At 42.2% G+C, this 25,869-nt stretch overlaps 1 protein-coding gene across 1 annotated transcript; it reads right to left on the reverse strand.

The window, feature by feature from the left end:
- Positions 1-1,643: 1,643 nt before the first annotated feature.
- GAD1 (glutamate decarboxylase 1) lies at positions 1,644-25,422 on the reverse strand (the record flags this gene model as incomplete). The annotated part of the gene is made up of 16 exons (XM_082762860.1): positions 25,310-25,422; positions 23,877-23,939; positions 19,554-19,712; positions 18,643-18,885; positions 17,732-17,822; positions 13,016-13,128; positions 11,566-11,681; positions 11,392-11,471; positions 11,133-11,187; positions 9,897-10,013; positions 9,672-9,736; positions 7,155-7,233; positions 5,341-5,490; positions 4,321-4,428; positions 3,564-3,653; positions 1,644-1,817 (listed from the first exon to the last, which is right to left on the reverse strand). Exons 1-16 carry the CDS (start codon positions 25,377-25,379, stop codon positions 1,644-1,646), a joined length of 1,773 nt encoding a protein of 590 aa, XP_082618986.1. The 5' UTR covers positions 25,380-25,422.
- Positions 25,423-25,869: the final 447 nt, after the last annotated feature.

Below are 25,869 nucleotides of genomic sequence, written 5' to 3' on the forward strand. Positions count from 1 at the left end.
ACTAATAATTGACTTGCATGGGTAATGGACATAGAATCATATATGAAGAGGTTTGAAATCAGCATATTCCATTTATCACCATGACAGTAATTCTGTAGACAGAGAACTATTGAATTTTCATTTTGTTCCACTATTCTGCTTCCAGTATGGAATTTTCCACTTTGCAGTATTGATTATCTAATGATTAAAACTGAACAAGCTGCAGATGGCGTCTATACTTTGAAAAGCCTGGCCAGTTTAAATTGTTGCAACAAGCCAGCTGTATTTAAAAATTCTGAGATGAATTTTGTTTCTATTTATTTTATGTGCTCCAACTATATAGTGAATTTAATTTCACTAAAAGAATGGTGCTGGTTAAGACTCCCATATAAATGCTATAGACCTTCAGGAATCTTCCCAAAGAATTTAGTTAGGATGGTCATACAGATCAGTTCTGAAATACAGCTCAAGACCAGGGGCCTTGGTTAGCAGCCAATATTCACTAGAAAAGCATTCAGAACACTGAACAGACATTCTGACATTACAATAAATAAAAATGAAAATTCTAATAGATTAAGGGGATTTCATTATTTGACAATCTATATACAATGTTAGAATTCTTTCTAATCAGTAAAATTATCTGTAAATTATTATTTTAAGGGCACTACGATTTAAATGAAAGTGTCAACTAATATTTTTGTATTTTTTCTTTGGCTCACAAATACACTAAAATACCATAAACATTATTTAGAACTTCAATAATATATAAATAGGATACATTACAAATGGAAGAAAATACAAGACAACTCTTTAGCATGGTAAATCTCTGCATATAAATAAGCAAATATTTCATATACCTACAATTCAACAGTTATCTTGCTGTAAAACTATTACATTTAAATCCTTTTACACAAAGTCAATTAACAATAATATACACAATCTACACAAATTAACCTCTAAAAATACAGCAATAATATACCTGTTACAATGACTCTGCTACGATTATCCCCTGATGTGACACTAAAGGGGAAATACAACTATTTTACTCAAAGGTGCTGTTGGAGATTGCTGTTTTGTATGTAAGAGAAGCACCAACAATAAGATTTAATACTGTTATACATTTTCTTTAGCTCCTACGAATCTACATTTTAGAAATGTTTCTATATGTCTATTTTTACCTGGCAAAAAATCCGTAGCACATTATCCACGTCATTAGATGTTGAAGGAAAACTTACTTCTCTTAAAGTGGAAAACATGCTGTGGCTTAGGTCTAACTTTATAACCACTTTATATATATATATATATGTATATATATGTATATATATAATTATATATATATTTATACTGTACATATGTACTGTGCAGAGTTCTTAATTTTCTATTTTAGTACTTACTAATTTCCTGCTGACAACAATAAACAAGACCAATGTAAGAGTCAACAGTACTTCAACTTCAAGATAATACATTTTCCCTCAGTAAAATGATCTACCAATACATGTATGTTTTAGTAGCCTATACCTTGTTGTTGCTGTTTAACGATGTCTTAGGAGATTGGAGCTTACAGAAAGGGAATTTCCTTAAAACGTGTTCTGCAGGACTGGGTTAAAAAAATAGCCAGTACTGGAAAACAGTGAATTAGAGAAATAAATAACTGAACCATTGCACTACAGCTCCTGCCCCAGTCTCTCTATTTCCTCAATGAGGAAGTCTATGTCAGACTTCGTTGCTGCTGGATTTGAGATGACCATTCGGAAGAAGTTGACTTTATCACCCTGTGGCTGATATCCAACCATGGTAGTACCTGACTCCATCATCAGTGCTTTGATTTTTGGTGCCACCTTTAGAAATTAAAATGAGAGAGAGAGAGTTTCAATTTTTTTTTATGTCTTTTCTTTGTATATCACAACCTTTCTTAATTCAGGGAAAACAAAACAAAACAAAAAAATTAAATGGGCAGATCAAAAAGGCAATACAAGAGCAAAAGCTTGAAAAACCACATGCGTGTTTAGGATTGGATACGTAAAGGAAAATCAACAACAATAACATCCACCTTTTAAGGAATCTTTTGATTATGAGACAGACACTAGCATCCTAGTGTATTCAGTCTGTAATATTTTTATATATCTAACGTACATATCATTTCTATATGCTGATTAATTAATTTCTATTCTTATAGCCCAAACAACGAATATTCAAATGACAGGTACTGGAAGTGCACAGTTCTGCTACGGTGTTTGGAAAAAAAAAGAGGTATGGATGATTTTGTCATAAAGAATTTTATCACACCCCCTCCCCCCAACAAACAAACAAACAAACAAAAAACCTCCGGTACTCTGGAACCAACTTTTTGAGGGTCCTGGATACTTTCCATGAAAATATATTTGTTCTCAGGGCCAATTTGCTAGCAGGGCAATAAGGGAGATGGTGGAAATTTTTCAACAAGATCTCTGTCATAAAGAATATTTTCTGCTAGCATAAGCCATGGAAATCTTCCAGTATTCTTGCGATACTGCACATTTACCTCAGTCTGACTTCCTCGCTTTAATTTATAAGGAATACTGTTCCAACCGTCTTAATATTTGGGATTGAGTAGGGCAGTTTTGCTGTTCAGTTCTGTCTCCTGCTCTACTGTCTGCCAGCCAAGGTCCGATTTCTGGTTCTTAACTGTTTTGTAGGATGCTTTATAACGTTCTTTAACATGGTCAAGTCAAACATTTCATCTTTATTCCCAATCTCACCTATCTTCCTTTTTTCTCTCACTTTTGGCAATTTCTTTACTTAACATATCAGTGGGTTGATCCAGGAATTTTTGTTCTCTCCCATTCTCTTTCTCAGTGTGTTGCAGACAAAACAGTATCTACAAAACCTCCCAATTTGGCCCATTCTTCCTTTCCACACATAAAAAAAATGCAATTCATTTTTACAACTATAAAATCATTCTTTTGTCTGCTTAATTTATTTCATTCCACTTCTATCTGTCAAAAATGTTTTTACAAAATTAATGTCTTTCACTTCCCTCAAGTCCTATACAACAGAGAAATTCTTCTGGTGCTTGTACTATGCCCTCATTGCCCTTTGTCATTTCTTAAAAAAAAAATCCCAAAGTCTTTCAGAAGGTATTCATTTTCACTGAAATGCAGTAATTAGTTAAATATTACAAAATCACCCATTACTAATCAAGAACATTTAAAATCAAAATAAAAACTTGACAAAAAGCTCACAGATTTTCATGTCCTTTACCTGTCCCTTTCAAATAATTACCCTTTCTTTTCTCTTGCTGATATGGTGTTCAAACAGGATGGGGACCTTTTTTGTGCCTAGCTACTTTTTAAAAACTGTTATATGCTTTTGGGACCACAGAAGTAATAAAAAACAATGAATAACCGAGTTGTTCTATAGGGAAAATGTGACCAGCCCCAACAGGAGACAAAGGTGAATAAATATCAAGGTCATAACAAGCAGTTGGAAAACTGATGTCCCAGAATCTAGAACACATGTCAAGACATGGACGTATTGTTTTGAATTAACACAATACTTCGGGTTGAAATAGCAGAGTATATTTTTGCATTTAACGTAAGTCTCACCCTGTGTAACTTTTCTCGTCTCTCATCGCAGTCTGGCATGCCCCTGAGACTTGGTGGAATATACCAAAAACATACGTTTGTATGCTCTGGCTGCAAAAAGAATAACCAAACACGTACATCGATAAACACAATAATACAGATCAATCAGACATTCTATGGGCTAGCATATTATAGCATAGACTTGGATGCCAAAAAATAAATAAATACAGTACTGCTTTTTGCATCTACTATCTTAGATCCCTATACATCATCCCATTTGCAACATTTTAGGGTGCTAAGTGTCAATGTCTTCTACCTTCATGCAGTTTTAAGGGGAACTGCTTTTCAAATTCCCTACGAGGTCAACCCCATTTTCCTTTTTGTAGTAAATGAAGAGATAACAGATATGCTATTCTATGAAGCAGGAGTTTATACAGTACTGGGAGTTTCCACAGAACACAGCAAAAACAGATTTGCAGTTATGTACATGGCAGCACCTGGAATCTCAGAATTAATAGATTGCTTTAAGGTAGTCTTCATGCCCTAAACTCAAAAGACCTCTGGAGAGGAGAGAGAGAGGAGGTAAAGCTGACATCTGTGATATAAACCCACACGTAATTGGCCAAAAAATCTCCCCAGATGTCAATAGTCATGTAATTCTTCGGAAAATAAGAGCAGTTCTGTGTAACTGGGTTGAACTATGAGAGGTGTGAAGACTGTTTTCAGAATTCCATATGGATTTAGCTCCTACACATAGGTTAAATGAAAGAAAACTTACCTCTCCTTCAAAAACCATTTCAAATTCTTCTCTGTTTTTGATTTTAGTATAGAGATATTCTGCCAGTTCCAGGCATTTGTTGATCTGATTTTCAAATCCTACTGTACCCTTTATAAAAACAAAGTATTAATTATATAGTAATATTTCATTCCCTGATGTAATCAACTTTGCAGACAGGCTTCAATCTTAAATGGCTTCGGACAAATCATTTAGCAGAATTATCTGTTGTAATTTAAAAGTAAAGTTAATCAATCACTACAGAAGCAGTTAAATATATCATAATTGTAATCACTATTTCCTTTTGTTCTGTTTTTAAGAATATTTATGATGATAAAAACAAAGACTTCTGGTATTTTTAATAGAGTATTTTTTTCAGTTTTCAAATATAAAAATACTGTGTCTTGGCATCCCAGTTCTTCTTGAAGACCATGAACATGGAACAGAAACACAACTGAAAGGGTAAGATCTGGGAAGTAATTTATTTATCTAAACAGTTTGCTAGAACTTTTCGTTTTAAAAAGTCAGAAAACGAAAGCCTGTTTGCTTAAAGTCACTGTCTACCTACTGGTCTTCTGTAGTATTGGATTTTTTGAAAGATCATAATCCCAGAAAAAGTAGATGAGCATTGATAACAAATAAAATATGAAAAAAAAAAAAACCAAACTGAACAAAAAACCTTTTTTCTTATAAGTATACTCCTTTATATGAATGAATAAGTAAAAGAAAATCAAAATTATCTTACTATTTCTGAACTACACTGAACTACACTACTAGTTCTGAACTAGACTATTTCTGAACTACACTGATCAAGTGACTTAAAACTTTCCTATTATTTCCATCCAAACTATTGATGGCTAATGTCCTACAAGTTGAATGGTTCTTTTTTTTAACTTAATTCTCAGATATACCTATATGTTTAGAAACTGTGATTATGTAAGTGTTAAAAAAGCCTTCCATTACATGAATCTTATAAATTAAATAAATAATTACTGATATTTGAACTCTGATTTTATTATTTACCTTTGCTTTCCACATCAACCAGAATTTGAAAATGTCCACATGTCGACCACACTGTATTGCCTTATCTCCAGTGTCATAGGATACATCATACTGTTTATCTTGCTGGAAGAGATATCCTGCGCACATTTGATTGCAGCCTTGAAGTATACCCTGTAATGAAAGGCATGGACATATATGAAACATGTCATAAGTGTGAATCTGTATGTATTAATAATACATATACTGTATATCGAATATGTACAGAAGAATTGTTCTTTAAACAACCAAATAATGAAATACTGACCTTCTTTTATGAACATGAGCCACAGATGCAATTTTATAACCTAGGGTGGTTCCCTTAGCAGTTCCTGAGAAGTCATACGGTTTTACACACCCAGACATCCACAACTGAAAAAACGTCCTCAGCTGCATTTGGATTCTTAATTTCCAATACTAATTTGGTACACTTCACATTGTAAAGCTGTGTTTTTAAGACTTAAACATTTGATGTATTAACTTAATACACTAGAATAAAGTTGTGGTTTCTCAGTGCTGCATATAGCTACAGAAACTTTAGAAAAAAAAATCTATGGCTCCAACTTCATATATTTTCCAGCTTAATGATACTTAGCATTAGTGATAACTATAAACACAGATAATCTAAACTGGATATTTTTTTGCTTAGAAATGTTTTAAAATAAGCAAACAATGGGAAGGAGTGCATTGCAGCCTTCAAAATGATTGTCTACAGACCAATGGAGATCTACGGGCTACAAAAGGATCTCTGAAAGAAACACAAAGGAGAAAATTCCTGTATGTTACACAGAGTTTATATATGCAACATTTCTAAAGCGGTCTGCGTCTTCTATAAAATATATTAGTGGTCCTTTTAAAAATGTCAAAGACCACAGCTCTAGCTGATGAACACAAATACACCCATCAAAATTCCCCCACAGAGAATAATTTTGCCAAAATCCTGCAACAGTTTGCATGATAAGCATGCATGCCACTAAATAATGGCTAGTGCTTCCCTCCAATAGAGCTCAAAATGCCTTATAAAGGTGAGTATAACACTTCATGGGAAACGTTCAGTTTAGAGATGGGTCAACTGGAAAACAAATGGCTGATCTAGAACTGAACCCTACAACATCTACACCTCTGCTCTACAGACTGCTACCACTTCCTCAACAAACATCTTCTAGTAGCAAATGACATGTTAGAAAATAGGAAAAAAAAATAGTAGTCCTATCCACAGACGGCATGACTTTTTTTTGATTACCTAAAGAAAATACTTAGAACTTAAAAGAAATAAGACACCAGTCTTGCATTGATGGCAACAGAGAATCTAGAAGGAAGCCCTAAAAATACATAGTATGTATTTACACATATAGATTATGTGTTTTTAAAAATTAATAAAGCAGTGTGGCTTGCTTTTAACATAATTGAGAAACTTTTAAATTACCACAGAAGGTAAAATACTTGCTTTTCAAGTAAGCAGTTTAGACAGTGACCAATTACTAACACCAAGGCTGTATGTTCAGTATATCATGGGAACAAAGGGACAGATTCTCAGATGAAATAGACTGGCATGGCTATAGTGTTGTTCTTAAAATATGCAAAGATCCAGCAGCTGAGTATCTGACCCATACTGTCAACAGCTTTGACAAAAAGAAAAATGAACAAACAAAAATTTCCTAAACACAATATAAATCCACATGATTATTCCTTCCAAAAGAAGTTTTGAAATGAAATGGATTTTGCCATATTCTTTTGAAAATCAGGGTTTGATAGTTACATTTTTTTTTAACTGCATAATCACTAAATATAAAACAGACCTTCTCCCGGACCAGAATGGCGGAACATTGCAACAATACTCCCATCATCTTGTGTGGATTCCAAGTGACTGAATTGGCTCTACAAACAAAACAAGCAAACAAACAAACAAAAATACATTCAGCTAGGTATGGAAAACAAAAATTCAACCTGGAGTGGTCACTTTAGTTTTCTGCTTGTAGCTGGAAATGCATGGAGATTTTGACCAGCTTATTTCACTATGGATATCACACTATCTCAGATGTCTCCTTTCCCAGCTGTATCATCCAGGAAAGGAATTTTATGTGCATTAACTCTTTAATATCAGACTTCTGCTTAGTTTCTATTAGTATTAATACCAGATAATTAATGTCAGACTATGCTGAGTAGCTGAAATACTAACTTCATCCCCAGATGTGTCCAATTCTAGAAATAGCACTAACAAACCTACCAGAAACAGTCTGACAGGTTATTATTGATTCAAGGTACTAACAAGCAGATGGGGCAAAGAATTAAGGAAAATAATATGAAGCACTGAAAAAATTCAGTTCTTTGCCAAACAGCTGCTGGAAAAGTATAAAGCAAAGCAAAATACACTTCTAATGCTTATCTGCTGCTCCAGGTAGAGCCATAAGAGGCCTTTTCTATACTATCTTGTCAAGTCTATGGACTGTTAAAAGGCTATAAAACTTTACAGTCTTATCATTCTGCACGTAAAGGTTAAAACTCCTTATGTGTAAGCACAAGTGGATGCATAAGATCACCTAATTTACTTGTCAAACAGATAAGATTTTCTGTATTTTAATATATCATCCTAGACAGTTTAATGATGATGCTAAAATAAATGTACCACCATTCTATGTCCACTGACCTCTTCACCCCAAGTTATTAATTACCAAACGTCCTCTTGATTCACTGCATGTTCCAGTAGAAGAAACCATATAATGACATTTCACAGACTATACAGATGTTAACACAATCTGGTTTAAAGAAAGTTCAAAGGGATTTCCTCCTTCCACCCCTGTCTCTCAGAAGACACAGACACAACCACGGTTCCTCTGTTCCACAGTTCCTCTTCAACGCAACTTCTTCACCCAAGTCTGAGGGTGACTGATTCCACAAATACCCCAGATACAATTCCAATTTTCATCTGCGCTTGGTTAGATAGTAGCACATATTGGCCAAAACAACAGGGCAGCCTGGGCTGCACCTGGGCAGCTCACCCTCCCTCTAAGTCTTAGGTAGTGCAGCCAGCAGGTTAAGTAGCTCAGCTGGTGTCACTTTAGAGATTGCACTCTGGGAGTCAAGTATCTTTTTAAAAACTTCAATAATAGTTCAGATGGAGTAGTCAAGAAACAGGAACTTTATATAACAGCTTGTTTCCTTCTGAGAGTGCTATGGTTTCAGTTTTGCACATTCATTTAATTTTCAGGGTTCCAAACAAAGGCAATTTCAAGTAGCATTCCAAAGAAGCATTTGGTTTATTTTAACATGAAAACATCATTCTCTATTCTGCACAGTCAGACAGCCAGAGGCTATCCTCCTGCAAGCAATCCAAGCTATGTACCCATGGCAGCATGCCAGTCCTCCTATGTCCATGTCTCTGGGCAGTCCAAGTCTGCCTGAGTGTGAGCAACAGACCTCAGCTGGGGCCTGTGACAGTCAATTACATGGTACATGTGAGCCCCATCGCACGTTTGAAGATAGTACAAGCTGTTAGAAAAGAAATAATATCATGCTTCGTGGCCTGTTGTTTTCAATATTTGCTAATTAACTAAGCTTACCACCCGAGTTAGCACCTTTGGGTTTACCTCACAGCAGAAGAGGTGTGCCAAACTACTTTGACTAAACCAGTGTAGCTTAAGGAAATTGTTTTATAATACTAACCTCATATTAGACATGTTGACATAACATGAGTGAGTGGCAAACTGGACTGGGCAGAGGCTTATACTGTTCTGCTGTTTTGGAGTTCTCTTACAACATCCCACTTTGTGCCATAAAGGTCCATGCACTTTTCCTACCAGTCCTTCCATATATTGTTTTTTATCCTGTACTTGTTCTTACTTACAGTATGAAATGACCACCACTGGGAAAGTCTATCTAATGAAGAACTCTGTTCACTGCTCTTATTTTATACCTTTATACAGTGCCCACATGCAGCACAGCTGGCTCAAGGAAGAGTTTGAGTAGAGGTAGAGTTTGTTTCAAATCCTTTTTTGATTCCCTTGAAGTTGATACCTGCAGTGATGGGAAAGACCTTATGTTTCTGGTTCTTCATTACTGTTCTGATTTTTATTCAGATGGGCAGCCTTTTATGATAAAGTAGTTTCAGGGAAAGTCTAGAAATAAACACACCCATGGTACTACGAATATGGCATCTTCTATAAACTACAGCCTTGTCAACACTGGGTGTGGAAACATCTATGCCAAAGCCTATACATGGAACTCCTAGGTCTAAATCTTTTCATGAATTTGTAAAGTGTCATATACCTTACAAAATTACTTAAATAACAGGATTACTAATACGGAGCGTGTAGTACCTTTCTATTCCATTCAATTTATGACGATGCTTTCGGGACATTAAGAGTCCACCTCCCCAAGCAGCCTGGAAGAGATAGGAATAAAAAGAGAAGACTTGTTGTTTTGAAAAGCCTAACATATTTTAATTTACTCAGGTTCTAATATTAAATATTTTAAATCAAGACAAAACGTGTAAACTAAAATCCTATATTGCTTTAATAACGTCATGTGAGTAAGCTACTTACATCTACATGGAGCCAGAGGTTGTATTTTTCACATATATCTGCAATCTCCTGTATTGGATCAAAGGCTCCATATACTGTTGTGCCTGCGGTTGCATTTACAAAGAGAGGAATGTATCCCTACAATAAAAATAACAGTATTAACTATAAAATCCAGCCTCTTTCAGATAAACAAAAACAAACAAAAACCATGAAAACCATTTTAGAAATGTTGCTACCCCATTTTCCTGTCTGAAAATGTTTTTCTTCCCAAGTGAAAAGTACACACAAGCACCAACAGAAACTGAAAAACTGACTGCAAAGTAGGAATGAACTGTCTGTTTTTATTGCACTGTAAGTCCACAAAATTAACTAGTTAGAAGGTAGAGAATATTATTTTCTCTAATTCTTTCTGGTGAGGAGATTTAAAAGTTCTAGTAGCACACTAGCAATAGTCAACTAAAGCTTAGACTTTTATAGAAATATAAAGGAAAATTAATTAAATGTGGTAAATTGTGATTTGAAAGCTTGAAGTTATTCCTTTAATCTTTATCTACTGACAAACAGAATAGAGCAAAACAAAGCCATCCGAAACAAAAGTATTAAATGTAGAACCATAAGATCAAAATGAGACAATTTCGAGTTAGGTTAAATAAATGTGAACCACAATTCCAAGTATAAAGAAGATAAGAAATCAAGAAAAATCTTGATACCTCTAACTTTGGTGGTTTTATATAAAATTAATGGATTTTTCATTGTGCTGATTTAAGAAATAATAATAAATGCTTCAAAAAATTAAACTTGCTAGGTATAGTCACTAACCCTGCAGCTTCACACATGGAATCTAAAGGAATTTTTAGGACTAACATCCAACAGAATTTTTGATGTTTTTAACTAAACCTTAAGGTTTGGATAAAAGTAGTTTTAGTTTCATGTTTTAGTATTTTTTCATACTATTTCCAAACAGAAAATTATTTTAAAAATTCATAAAATACAGATGTGGGTCAAAAGTGTGTGAGATAGAGAGAGAGATAGAGAGAGAGAGAGAAAGAGAGAGACTTTTAATAGTAAATGGAAACCATGGCAAGATAATTCCCTAAGCAATATAGAAGTGTATAATTAATCAGCTGAAAAAATGTTATTATAGCATTTATATTATTATAATATGTTTGTTTAATGTTAACCCTCAGCCTTCAAAGGAAGAGGTAATATATTTTACTAAGCTAAATATTTAAGCACTAGTTTTTTTAAAACGCAAACCTTTTGTTTCGCTTCCAAAATTTTTGCTTCCAAATCAGCTGGTATTATTTTGCCTCTGTAATTATTGTAGAAACAGAAAGACAAAGAAAATTAAAGAGTGCATAGAGAAATACTAGCTACAGTTGAAATAATTTAATAGGATTTTCTCAACAGGCCATTAGCAACTTGACACACTGTATTGAACCAGTCCTTAAGTACAATAAAAGAAATTTAACAGATGAACATATTTAATATATCAAAACATTAGCATCTATCCTACCTTTCATTGCATTTTATCAAAATCACGTTGTCTGTTCCAAATCCAAGTGCAGCTCCAGCTTTCTTTATTGAGTAGTGACTCTGAAGGAAACCATGCACATTTAATGGAGTAGTCATTTAATAATGAAATGTCTTCACAATATACATCAATTAGTTAACAGAGTATTGAGCTCACATGTTCTGAGGTAAAGAGAACCAGTTTAGGGACTGCAGCCATGCCTTTGGTTTTGACTTCAGGGAAATATTTGTAGCGTGCAGCCATTATGCTGTACATGTTGGAAATAGCTCCTCCTGTGAATGAACAAATAAATGAATGAAGACTCAGAGTGATGATGAGAAAAAAAAATATCTTATTAGACCAAAGACATACAAGACTCACTTGGATTATCGGTGAAAGTGGCAGTGAACTATGAAAAAACAAATCTCTGAAATATGTGGTCATATGTCTAAACAGCATAGGGACAGACGCTCTATAAAGCCATACTGATAATCTATCATCTCTTTCAATTGCTAATATTTTGAAACACATTCCTAAAAGGTCGGTTTTCATTTCACTGCTTTTGCATGACAGCTTCTTGTTAGCATGAAAAACAGGAAGTTACTGAATTCTCTGGGTCTGAAGAAAATTCACATACTGGATAGATTTATCCTGTCTCATTGAAGATGTAGAACTAGATGGCTAAGAGGTAGCTTTCTACAGCTCAAGTAGTTATCCTAAGTTTCCTTTATAGTCAGTTAAAAGAATATTTTGATACTTTCAAAGAATGTGAATTGAGAGAAAATATCTATTTCCCTTTCTTTTCTTCTAAAAGGAGCTCAGGACAACTAGCTCAGTTGAACAATGCAGACAAGATTTAGTAATAAGAATCTTACCCATAAAGTTTAGGGGAATTTCTTCCTATAGTATTTCTTCATCAACTAGAACACTGGGCAAAATCTGTATTTTTCTTGCAGGTGGGACTAGAGACCAAGCAAGAGTGCATTTCTGGATTTTAGGTAGGCTATTCCAAAAGGAGCTGGAATTTGCCCTTCATCCTGTGAAACATGATGGTTTCTCTTGAACAACAAACCCAGAAATCTGGAGTTCTGCTGGGTGCCCCAGCTTCCACATGGTTTCCCAGTCTTTTCTAACACTGCTAACAGCTTTTATACTGCTTTCATGGGAAGACGCTTCGGCTTGGTCTTCAGAATGATACTTCTGAAAATCCAGTTGGATTTCTGGGAAAATTATGGCCCAGAAAGTGACAAACAGTCCCTTTTCTTAAGGCTCTCAAGAACAATTGGTCAGGAGAAGTTGTGGTTCTGCAGGTCATTACCTCCAGAAATGACACACAAGAGAAGGTGTCTAAATGCCTAATTACATGCCAGAGCTCATAATCAAGCTTTAAAAATGTCAGCCATCATAGACAGACATGCCCAAAGATAAAAAATATTTTTTTTCAACTTCTTTTTGTGGGATGTTTGAACAAAGCATGTACTTCAGGTGAGAAATTCATACTTCTAAAACTCTGCCGTCATTTTGTCTTGAAAACATTTCAAGCAAAACGTGGACATTCAGACACAGCTTCTGTTTATTTGAATATTTTAAGTTTTAGTAAACCAACAAAAACACGAGAAAAACCCACCAGGTGAGAATATTCCATCGCCATCTTTATTTGACCATCCAATAATCTCTCTCATCTTCCGAAGTGTTATTTGTTCCATGAGGACAAAAACAGGGGCAATTTCATATGTGAACCTACATGGATAAAGCAAACAAAATAAAATAAATAAATAAATATAGATTTCAAAACACACAATCAATTCTCAGTCTAAATTGAAAACTAGAAATGTGAAAATGCTCAATTCATATAAAAAAAAAAAGGAATCTGCAGCATCTGATATAGCAAACTTTACACAAGCACAAATCCTCAGGAAGACAAAATGTGAAATATTGGTCAATAAAGACCTGCAGTATCAATAACTTTTCTATTATAACCAACATGAGACCTAATGTTTATCATCAGTGTGCTAGGGACTGCTGTGCTGTCACACATTTGTCTCCCAAAGTGCCAATTCCTTATGAAAACTGTGAACTTACTGAGCTAACCACAGCCATAATTAGAAGTATTGAGCTAGGCCTTCAAAGTCTAAATACAATTAATTATGTGGATTTATTCCGTTGATGATCTCCAAGGACAACTTATTTCTACAATACCATGTGATCAATAACTGTCAAGAGTAATTATAAATGATGATTTTCTAATTAACAATTACAAAAAAACAAGACAGCAGTCAACTGTTGTACCCATTTAATGAGGGCAAAACACATTGCATAGTCTGGTATGCCATGATGTCACAGATAGCTCTGTGGATGGAAAGTGACAGCCATACAACCATTTTTTGGATAAATTGCTACTGCTGTAAATAAACTGCTTGCTGTGTATACCAAAAAATAAATAAATAAATAAAGGGGGTGGGGGGGTGGAGGTGAGAGGGATAGGTGAAGGCAGAAACAGAAAGGAACTAAACAATTAATCTGTGATTTTTAACAGAATCTTCAAGAATATGACACCCTGACACTGGATCTGACTGATCATTTATGCCTTCCACTTGTACAATTTTACGAATGTGTACGTTGTTTCTTTAATACTAAAATGACACTTTGATAATAGGTATGGCAAACCTTGAGGAGACAAGCTATGCCTGAAAGCTTGTCTTTTACTTATATCTACACTGCTTAGTTTTAAATATTAACTTTCATATTTTTTTTCTTATTATTATCATTGCTATTTTGAGAAGCAAAAATACTACTTATTTTGCTTTGATCATCATCAGAACTGTCAGAAATAGCTGAACATGGATCTGGATTTTGGGTGCTTCCAATAATTAGAGAAACACAAAATTAACAAACTAGCTGGTGTCTGCAATCTCCTCAGTAGCAAAAACATGACAGCTCGTTTTGATTTGTGCTTTTTTTACATACTGCAAGTCTAAGACATATTCCAACCTTTATTTAGGCTGAAAGTCCAACAGAAGCCAAAAGGAACTCAGCAGTGTACAAAACAGTGTAGCCTAAGAGAGGACATACTTAAGTCAATATGATTTTTTTTTCCAGAAGTTTAAATGCATTTTTATTTTTATTTTGAGATCTTGCACACTGATCCCTACATACTTCCTGTAAGACTCAATGGCTTGTATAGAAAGTATACACTATTAAGCTTTTTTTTTTTTGTATTCAAAAAAAAAAAAAAAATCACATGGGAATTTTAAATTCTACTGAAAAACGAGTAAAATAGAATTTACTTATTTTATTATGTAATTATTTTCTGAGTCTCCAAAGGCTTACAAAGAAGTCAAAAAAACAACTGTGGATGATTATAAATGACAAGACCACAGTAGTTATATTAGAAGATGGCTAAGATTCTGAATATAACAACTTGCTCAAGGTCAGTCCAACTTGTTTTAAACTTCAATGATTTTGAAAATTTTGCTAAAATGTAGAAAATGTGTTTGGCCCATAAGGAACTGTCCTACATTAAAACCATTCTCCTGACAAAAAATCCTGACTAGATTTTTTTCCATACAGTTCCAACCTGTACAGGTATTTCTATGAATTAACTAAAACAGTCATGAATCTCAGGTCTTCTCTAAAAGAATAAAATAATGGTTTTATCTTGGTAGTGGGTAGCACTGGCTTAATTCTGCCCTCAACTAAAGGCAGAAGCATTTTTATTAGGACAAAGCGTTCTTTCCCTGTTCCCATTTGCCAATATTTATTTAAAAATAAAAAAAAAGCATTCTGAGAACAAATATAAAGCATTTTAGATTATATATGTTAATTTTTCATAAATATGCATATGAATATTTATGTACAAATGCATAAACCCAATACTATCAACATAGTTCTCTCATCTTGGCTAACAGCGGGCATAAAACAAACTTCCAGACAGCATCATTGCTCTCTAACCTCAGCTGGCTGCCGTGTGGTGAGCGAGCTCCCCATACTACTGATCCCTAGAGCTAAGTGAGTAATAGCAGCTCCTGAAAATTCCACCCAGAAAGCCTTAAGCTCAGTGATGGAGCTATGAATAGCATGTTGATACATTATTTCCAAGTCAACGTGGGAAGTTTATTATGTTTAATTTAATATAGCATCTTCACAGTGACATTTAAGGAACGTTTCCTAATGACAATATATTTTTTTTTTTTTAGAAAATACAGATGTTTTCTCAAAATCCATTTGAGAAAGGAAATATGTATTCTTCTAACTGTACACTAAGCGTATATTTTAAATAGTGTTTATAGGGGGAAAAGAAACATGGGAAATCGAAGACATACCCTACCACAATCCAGTGTTACTGTCACGTTACATGGTTGTGTAACTGAAATAGGTTAGAACAGTTTCCAGATAAAGGTCAAAACCTGCTCTTCCATGCCAGAACACCGCTCAGAACAAGTGGTATGTTCCCCCGAGCTCGAAGAGTAAGTATGGCTATTGTTAATAACCTTGTCAGTTCTTTAAATTGTATTTTACAAACATCTTGCTTCAACTATACTTGCAATTACTGTGTTACTTTTAAAGCAAATCATGTTGACCTTGGTTTGCTGAAAAAAGAGCTACATACCATTTTGCATTTGATAAACATCAAACAGATTCAATTTTAACACTTGCAGAAAAGTGTTTTCAAGATAGCTTCACGTTTAAAGTACAAATGAATCAGAAACTAGCTTTACAGAACTAGCTATTTAAAAATATAACTTTAAAACCAAAATAAGAAAGACAAAAGCAACTTCATAAAAGAGTTACTCTTACAGAACTAAGTGTGATGTTTCTAATAATGATGGTAACATTTCATAAGATTATCAAAGTCTGCCACAGAGCTGAATTCTGATTTGCCTTATTATACTTGTGCAATTTCATTGATTACGAAAGGATAGCTAAGCTAGGATAACTAAGTCAGTCAACGGAAATGAAGCCTGCAAAAAAGTGACACTCTTTAAAGTATGTTTTTGTCACAGAGGACCAACATTTAATCAAGATTTTATTTTAGAAATGTAATCAGAACTGTTTTAGCTTTTATTTATGGTCCTAGGAAGGAATAAAAAAGCACCCTGCACTACTAGTTTTACCATTAAAATGTATGTTGCTACTGTTTGTTGTGGTTTTTTGTTTGTTTGTTTGTTTGTTCTTCCAGTCAGCTTTTAGATCTGAATCTCTTACGGCATTTTTTAGCAAACAAAACTAATTGGAAAGATGATAATTGTAAAGAGCGGGTTGGTTTTGGCTGGAGCACCTTATGCAATTTTCTTTACTGCTAATGTCACAAAACAGGCACAGCTCCTAATCTACACAGAGCTGCTAGCGATCAGCTATACTTAATGAACCATTTATTCATGGATGGACCAGGAGAAACTGTTCATTTTCAGATCTGCAGATACATTTCCTGTGTTCTGCCAATTAGCAACAAACTACTCAGACTAGAGGTAGCTTTACAGTTAAAACACATCCAATACAGGGCTAAAACAGAAGGCAGTCAGTTACCTGCCAAATATTTAGAGTCCCAGCACATTTTGGAACATATGCAGATCAATACACAAATAAAAACCATGAAAAAGTTTTCTTCACAAATGACACTTAGTTGCAAAAAAATCAGCATAACATCTTTCACTTTTCTGAAGCATTTCATTTCATTTTACTATCATTTACTGATGTAAAAAAAAAAAAATGAAGTTTTCTCACTGACAGGTTCTAGAAGTAATTTTTTACTTTTTCTGACTATTTTTTATACACTACTTTAACAAATCTTAGAGTAGGTAATTCCTTCATTACCATTAAACTAATTTCCAGTATTACATTTTTAACCCTTTTGAAGCTACACAGAAGTAACTTCTTTACCAGCACATACACAGGAAAAGGTGGTGGTCCAAGTCTTACCTCTGAAGCCAACGGGAAAAAATGCAGTAGTTTTGTTTATGTTGTATTCTACTGTTACTAAATGCAGAATTACTCAGTCTATAGACAAATCTTTAAAAAAATGTATGGAAAAGATAAAGACTAGTCCAAGAGAAGAGAAATCCTTTCTATTAGAATCAGAATATTAATAGCATATTAGAATCAGCATATTTTACTCATCACGTGCTCGGATATTTGCATTGTATTTATCAGAAATATTAAACTGTTCAGCTTCACGTAACTATTTGGTCTGTATTACTGTCACGGGTGACACTTTTATTGAAGATACACCAATCAGCATTTAAAGCTGATAACTACGGATCTATCACAATGCATGTCTATCGTGACAGATGACAACCCCTTTAACCACAGCACGAGGCACAGAAGCTGGCAAGACACCGCTTACATGTTTGTGTTAGCAGTCGATGTCAGCCACTCCCCGGCCAAGCCAATGATGTCCAGCCCTGTGGAGAGCTGATTGAAAAAGCGCGGATGACCTGAAAGACAATTGAGAGCGGCTCAGCACGACCCCACGGCTGTCCCCAAAGCTCCCCTTCCAACCCAGCAGCGCCCCTCGGCTCGGGGGGGCGAGGAGGCCCAGACTTCGCCCACGGCCTCGCTGCGGCTGGGGCCCTGCCGGCCCGTCAGCTCAGCCGCCATTTCACCGCCCTCACGGAGCGGGCCGGGCTGCGGCCCCGCTGCCGGCAGGGCGAGCTTCGCCCGGCTGGCCTCAGCCTGCAAACAGGCGTCCCTTCGCTACGGGCGCGGAGCCCAAACGCGGCCAGGCGCCGTCGATTATATCGGCCCCCCCGCACACCCCGCAACGAGCTCCCTCTGGCAGCCCTCCCGCCATGGCGGCCCCACACGGGGCTGTTGCCGCCGAAGCCCCTCACTGAGCCCGACATGAAGCGGCCCCGGCCCTGAGGGGACGCGGCTGTAGGCGGCCATCGGCGGCTGCTTGGGAAGAGCCTGGATAGGCGGGGCCCCGGGGTAATGGGCTGAAATCCACAGGGTTCCTTTATTGATGATTCCTAGGATTTCAGTCTCTTTTTCATTAAACGTCTGGCGAACATAAAGAAGAAAAACTGCAAATTCGGCGTCATTTATGCCCTCATTTACCTAATGATATTGCTCCCCGGAGATACAGACAGCTCGCATTTCATCAAGTGAAAAAGATTACGTCTTAAAAACTTGTTTCTGGGCTCTGCAAACAGCACCGAGCCCTGCCGCCGGGGCCGGGCGGCGCACGGCTGGAGCCGAGCCCCCGGGGCCCGCTCTCCTCACCCAGAGGCTCCCCGGAGCCGTGCGAGAACCTACCTGTCCTCACCCCGTACTTGAGCGTGTCCCTGCAGTCCACCAGGATCTGCTCCAGGGACTCGGGGTTGTCCGAGAGCTCCAGGTTGAAGCCCTCCATGCCCTCCAGGAGCTGGTGCGGGTGGTGGAAGTCCAGCACTTTGGTGGACCTGTCAAACGTCTTCCTCACGTAGTTGAGGAGGATGTCCACGACCTCCAGCAGGAACTGCATGGTCTGCTCCTCGCCGTTCTTGGCGGGCAGCAAATCTGCGGGGCAAACCAGCCGTCAGCGCCTGCTTTGGGAGCGACAGGCAGAGATGAAGCAGCCCCGGCCGCCCGCAGCCCTCCCGGCACCTGGACTCAGCCTGCCAAGGGAGGGACGGGGCACGGCGAAACCGGCCGCTGCCCCGGGGCCCCTCGCCAGGTGGGGAAGGGCGAGCCCGGTCACCTGCGGGAACGGCGGGGTGCGCAGCCCCGGGAGCCAAAAGCCCCGCAGCTGCCCTTCACCTGGCCCGCTTCCTCCCCCGAAAAAAAAATAAAAAAAAATAAAAAAAAAAAAGAAAAGAAAGAAAATAAAAGATTGATTTCTCTTCCCCACCCTCCCCGTAGCTAGAAATCACAGACCGTTTCATTGCTGATCTATTGAGGAGGAAATAAAATACGAAATTGCTCTCCTCCTGGGAGCTGGCTCTGGAGTGACCCCGGAGGAACAGCTGGAGCTGAGCTGCGGATCAGCCCAAGGAATATAAACGTGCATTTCAGGAAACTTTTAAACATCGCCAGTGCGGCCCTCAGCAAACACGCTCACGGCTCCCCTCAAAAGCAGCCAAGCAAAAGCACGGTCTGAAGGCGGCTGCACTTGCAGGGGAGGCAAGGGCAGACTGCTAGGGGACGTGACCGGGCTGGAGCACACAGAAGCTGCAAAGAGCGTTTACCTCTGGCATACAAATTGGAGAAGTCTGTCTCGGTGCGCCGGAACCTGGACTCCTTCTCGCTGTTCTCACATGCCAGCAGGCTCTTGGAGGACCGCCTTTCCTTCAGGGAGCTCACGATCCGGCCCTTGTCTTCCAGACTGTTGGTCCTTTGCAGGAACCCTACATTGTTATTGCAAGGTGCACAGGTCAGAGTTTTCTCACTTCCCAACATGTTTAGAAATATCTAAAGCAGCTCTCTAGACACCAGTTCGAAGCTGTGTTCGCTCTGGATCTGACTAATGAGGTCAGGAATAAGAGTATTTATGGGGTTTATTTGCCTCCAGGAGGGAGAGCTCAAAACGCCATCAACTGCAAAAACCCAGCCATGCAAAAAACAAATTTTTGTCATTTAGTACAGTGGTACATTCTTATTAAGTCGATCAGACAGATTCCACTTCAGTAGCCAGCCACTGGAAGAGAGTTCAGGATGAGTCAATGCTATTTCAGCCTGCAGGCGAAGTTTATGGACCCAGCAGACAGGGGCAATGATGTATGATTAAAATCAGGGCCAGTTTTGCTTCTCCTCACGGTGCTCTCACGCACAAAAGACACGAGAGCGAGCAGCCGTCCTGGAGCATTCCCCGCCAGGGCTTAGGGACACGGGTAGCACTCACCAAGCCCCCTCCCCGGTGCCAGTGGGAATGATGTCCTCACCGGCACGTGTCCACACCATGAGGATTTTCCGCCCGAGAAAGCGCTTCAACACCGACCTCAATCCTCCCCGGGGTCCCTGCTCTCTCCGGACACGCAGCTCGGGCGCCCGGGGCCGCCGCCACCGGCCGGCGTGACAGCGGGGACGGAGCCACCGGCCCGAGAGCCACGCAGGGCCGGCCGGCTGCAACCGGGCGGAGCTGTGCCACCGGCTTCTCGGGATCTGTCCCGCGAAATCCATGCCCGCTAAAACGCGCACCGTGCCGGCCTCTCCCTCAGCAGCGAAGGCAGCGGCTTTGGGACCTCCCCGGCTGCGCCGGGCGCGCCCAGGTTGGGGGCAAGCGGTGACACCGCACCGCTCGGAGGGGCGCCGCGCTCCCCGGAGGTTTGCTCGATCTGTTTCGCTTCGAACGAGTAGTGCCTGAAACCAGGTCTCTTCGCGGCTGGGGACGCCCGCCAGAGAGGAAGACGTTGGAGCGAGGACAGCCAGGGCTGGCACTTCGCCCTTCCGCGTCCCCCGACGCCGCTCCTCGCCGGCCGCATGCCCCGGGCTCCTCGCAGCCCCGATGGCTCCCCCGGCCCGGCCGGGCCCCTGCAGCGCGGTGCGGGGACAAGGGAGCGCCCCGAGCCGCTGGGCCGGCCCGACAGGCTCGGGGCAGCCCCCGAGAAGGGAGCCCCGGAGCGCAGCCCCCTCTCGTGGCTGTGTCCGGCGCACTTTTGTCGTTTTGTCTCTTCATATTCATGCTCCGCTCATCAGCTTCCTTCTACGATGCTTTGAGGGATGTGAGCTATGTGAGACAAGCTATTTCATAGAATCTCTTTTCTTGCAGAAATTAGGAGTCCGCGACCGAGGAGCTTTATTCGTGTGCAGTTTTGTTACTGCTTTCAACCGCCCCTGCAGCGGACCGCGGGCTCCTGCACCTGCAAGTGGTGTTCGCCCGCTCATCGGGCGGCGCAGCTGACACCGGATTAGGTGCGATCTGGACTGGACTGAATTGCGGAGCGACCGCCTGCACCGCAGGTCCCGCGGCTTCGTTGTGCTTAGTTTGGTCACTCTTCTTTCCGCAGGGCTCCTGGCGGCGACGTTCGGCGGCAGAGCAGCGACGGGAGCGAGGTGCTCGGCAGGCCCCGCAGGGGTCGGGGCGGGCGGCAGGGGCAGCTCCGCAGGGGCCGCTCGGAGGGCGGAGGTGCCGAAAGAGGTGCCATCCGTACCCCGCGCGGAAAGAAACGAACAAACCAAAAAAGAGACCGCTGTAGGAGAGACCCAGCAGGCAGCAGCGCACGCCGTACGGCAGGGTTTGCCTCTCGCGCAGCAAGGGGGAGCGCAGCGCTCCCCAGCTGCATGCTGCAGGTGCCCCGCTGGGAGGTATTTGCATGGACGAGCATCAAGAGGGACCGAGTTTTTGAAGGCAGGGACTGACCCGGCGAAGGAGCCCCTCGATCCCCGTAGTGCCTACAATTCCTGCGTGGTTTCACAGAGAGGCTGGGCAGGAGGCAGCGTGCGAGGGACTCGGCGGCGATCCCACGGGCTGTGACTACGGGCTGAGCCTCCACCACGCGGGGCTGCTGCTGAAAGCCCACCTGCCTGCGGGGGAGCCGCGGCGGGCTGCCGACAACTCAGCCGTTCGCCTTATCCGGAGCAGTTCTGCCACGTCGAGTGCCTCCACCGACGGCAGCAGGCGGTAACGGAATCGGTGCCAGCGGCGGTGTTAGTGGTCGGGGTGGGAGAGAGAGGTGCAGCCCGCAGCTCCGGGCACGGGGGGCAATCTTCCCGTGCTTTGCACGCTGAGATACTCCGAGACCTCTTCAAAACGTGTTATCTTTTCGAAGCTGATGCGTGCGGTGACGGGGCTGGGGGTGTGGCAGCCGCAGGGCTTTTTTCAGGCGGTGGCTTTCAAACAGAAAGGAACGGAGCTCGTCCTTAAATCGGTCAGTGATTTGAAAAGAAATGACACATAAATCTCGGGTGCGTAATTACTGAAAATGTCAAATACAATATAGGAAACGGGTGGAAGGACAGACCCATTGTTCAAGACCTGCGCTCTCTTTGAGCTGAACCCTTATTTCAAGTTCGCGTTGAAAATGAATAGATTTCGGTGTGATACACAGAAAGAACAAATCTTAGTTTTCTACAGCTTTGTAGCAGCACAATGCTTAGGGTCCAGAATAATGTCTTGTGAAAGGTAAGGACAAGGCGATAATCAGCTCTAATAGTCGAACGTTAGCTGGTTTAGCACGCGTAATTAGGATATTTGGCATCCTCAATGCTTCACTCCGTATATTTACCAAAGGCAGCCTTCCCTTTCTGTTCCGTGAAGGTGTTAGATCCCAGTGTGAGGGCTCATATCAGTCGTGATCGAACTCGATGATTCCGAATCACCGTTATTAGCCACGGTACGTTTTCCGTGTCAAACAGAAAAAAAAAAAAAAAAAAAAAAAAAAGCCAGAAAAGGCAAGCTAAAACCGAGCAAAATAAAAACAAAACCAAAACATCATCCTTGCTTGCTTTGATTTCCCTTCACAAAGGCACTGCTACACTCTCTTTCGCCGCTCTCAAATCCAAAATGGTGGGATATTTCATTTTCAGTGTGTTTGATCTGACGCCTAAATTGAGGGAAGCTGCGATGTCCCCCTGTAACCCCGGTAGTCTAGCAACATGGAACGAGCCTAACGGTGCGTTACTTTATCAGTTCTGCTTGCCGGGCTAAATTAAAATGATGATGAAAAAGCCCATCGCTCCAGCCACTGAAGGGACTGGTAGGGAAACGGTCCATTACACGCGGATCAGAGGCTATTTATAGAACTAAGCGACTACTCGTTAATGCCGCCTGCGGGTTCCAACGAGATCTCTAATAGATACTGGGTTAAACACTTGCACCCTGATTCGTTTTCTGTCCAAACTTCCGCGTAGCAAAACGTTTAGCTTCGACTCGGAAGAGTAGGGCAAGGGGCTCAGACATGTCTTGGCTTTGAAAAAAAGCCCATTTCTCCCAGGAAATTATTCCCCGCCCCCTCCCAAAAGAGGCAGCTGGGGGAAATCGGAAATAATTTCTATTCATAAGGGGCACAGGCTAAGCTGAACGATTCTCGTCATCAGCAAATTAAAATTTGACTGTTTGTCCACGCAAACGAAGGCGCTACTGAGAAATCTGGAGAAGGAAGACAGCTTGTTATCTGCAAATGAATCTCTTGCTATAACGTTGTGATCTGATTGTGCATTTGTTTCCCTTCCTGCATCTCATGTGCCTGCGCGCTGACTGGCTGCCAGCACTATCTTACCAGCGCAGCAAGCTGACGAATTGCTCTTTAATAAGGCTCTCGTTAATCTTTTTCCCCCAGGAGATCCGTATTTTCTACTCCGATAAGGCTGAAAAATTTCAGGCGGCGAGGCGGCCAAACCCCCGTGGGTTCCCCCCGCCGGCCGCCCGGCGCTCCCCCCGCGCCTTCGCACCCCCGGCAATTGCAGGAGGGGCGGCGGAAAACGCCGGGGCCGAAGCAAACGCACGGGAGGGCGGCGGGACCGGGGCGCGGAGGGGAGCGGAGCGGAGCGGAGGGGAGGCTCCGTGCCCGGCAGGGGGAGCCCGAGGCCGCCACCCGGGGCGGGGTCGGGGTCGGGAGGTCGGGCGGACTTACCGCATATCTTCAGCCCGATCTTCCTGGTGCACCCGTGCGCCACGCCACACCACGAGTCGTAGGCTGCAAGAGAGGGCAGAGGAGTTCCCTGAGGCGGCGAGACCCCGGCCGGGACCCCGCCGGCACCACCCGGGGCAGCCCGACCCCTGCGCTTCCCCCACGCCCCCCCTCGGGGGGCGCCCTGTGCCCGGCCCGGCCCGACGGGGCGCCGGGGGAGCGCTGCCGGGAGCGGGGCGTCCCGGAACGCGCTGGCGGGGCTCCAGGGAAGCGGCGGCTTAAAATAAAGTGGCGTGAAATGGGGTCACAGCCGAGTTCAGGAATTAATTGGGTGAAAAATAGTATTTGACTGGATGATGGGACGCGCCTCACTGAGCCCCGGCCGGACTGACGGGCCGCGGGCAGCCGTGATGGGAGACGCTGCCGGCCCCCCAGCCTCGGGGGCACGGCACCGGGGGGCCGCCCCCTCCCCGCGGGTGGCACGGCGGCGGTGGCGGCGCCGGGGGGAGCGGTGGGTCCTGGGGAGAGAGGGCGACGGGCTGGGGCTGGGCTCACCTGGGCGGGGGGGCGGCGGCCGGGGGCCCGGGGAGCCTCGGCCGTGAGGGGGCGGCTCAGCCCCCAGCCCGGCGCTGTGCCCGTCCCCCCGGCGGGGAGAAAGCCCAGCCCTCCCCCGGCCGCAGGGTGATGGCAGCGGAGTTGTGCCTGGCAGCCCTTTCGGGCTAAAAGCTATTCCCCGCCTTGCCTGACAACCTTTCGTCTCTTACTGTTGCCCCCGCTTTGTCTCGCGTGCTTTATAGCACGGAGCCTCCCCATTTATTTTTTTATTTTTGGTAGGCGACAGCCGGAATTGCCCGGCAGGGCTGTAAACTGATTCTCTATCCACCTGCAGCAGCCTCTGCTTCCCACTCACACCTCAATAACTCAAGGCGAATTCAGAGCAATTAGGAACACAAGGCTTTGAAAAGCTACAATTAGCATCCAAATTTCGCTTGATTACAGGCTTCAGCGTGGGCTGAAAGGAAGCTGTAGCATTAGCATTTATAAAACGTAAGGGAGGGGGAAGAGCCCGCTTCGAGCCATTGGTGTAACTTCGCCCTTTATCTGATTCATTTTCCCTGCTCCCTTTACAGCCCGATTTTTTTTATTTTTTTTATTTTTGACAATTCAGTTTATTGTCTAAATCCATCAAATGCGGCTGGAAGAGAAAGGCAGCGCTGGCTGCTGCGGTGGGCTCTCCCTCCCGGCGTCTTCCCCGCACGGCCCCCTCCCGCTGCCACCCGCGGCTGCTTTCTTTGTGTGGAGCACTTTCCGCACCTCGCTCAGCGGCGCCGAACGGGGCTTCACAGATTCACCGTTTCGTTTCGAATCTGGTCTTCCCGAGCCTAGGTGGAGGAAGCCTCCAAAATGCTTTAAACGAGGAAAAGATTAAAACCTACTTGTGGGTCGTAAATTAGTCGGGGTGGGGTCCGGAGCGTCGTTGGAGGACGAGGGAGCGGAGGAAGCCATCCTTTCAGAAAAGCCCCGGTCCCTGGAGCTCGGGTTTCCTTCGCTATTCCTCCGAGCGCGGGTGGGCAGCAAGGAATTTACTGGAAGGAAGAAAAGGCGCTTTTAGTAGCCTGCTCTCCTGGAGGACCGCGCCGGAGTCCTGTGGATGCCGGCAGACAGGAGGCTGCTGCCTCCGCCGGGCAGCGCAGGTCCCGGGCAGGCAGCGGGACGGGCTGCCGGGGGCAGGAAGGGTTCCCGGGGGGCAGGAGGGGCAGCAGGGAGCGCAGCCGACCGCTGCGGGGCCGAGGCGCTAAGCGTCGCGCCGGGAAAATGCCTCGACAGGCTGAAGAACAAACCCGTCCCTTCGCTGAATGCCGAGGCGCTGCCCCCCTTGCCTGAATGACGGATTTAACAGACCATGAAGTCTATCGCAATTATATCGGTGGCCGCTGAGCAGGGCGATTATGTGGCTCGCGTCAAATGCAAGCCAACGTGCAGAGCGGGCTTCGAA

Source organism: Aythya marila (assembly GCF_965140915.1).
Source record: "Aythya marila genome assembly, chromosome: 6".
Taxonomy (NCBI): domain Eukaryota; kingdom Metazoa; phylum Chordata; class Aves; order Anseriformes; family Anatidae; genus Aythya; species Aythya marila.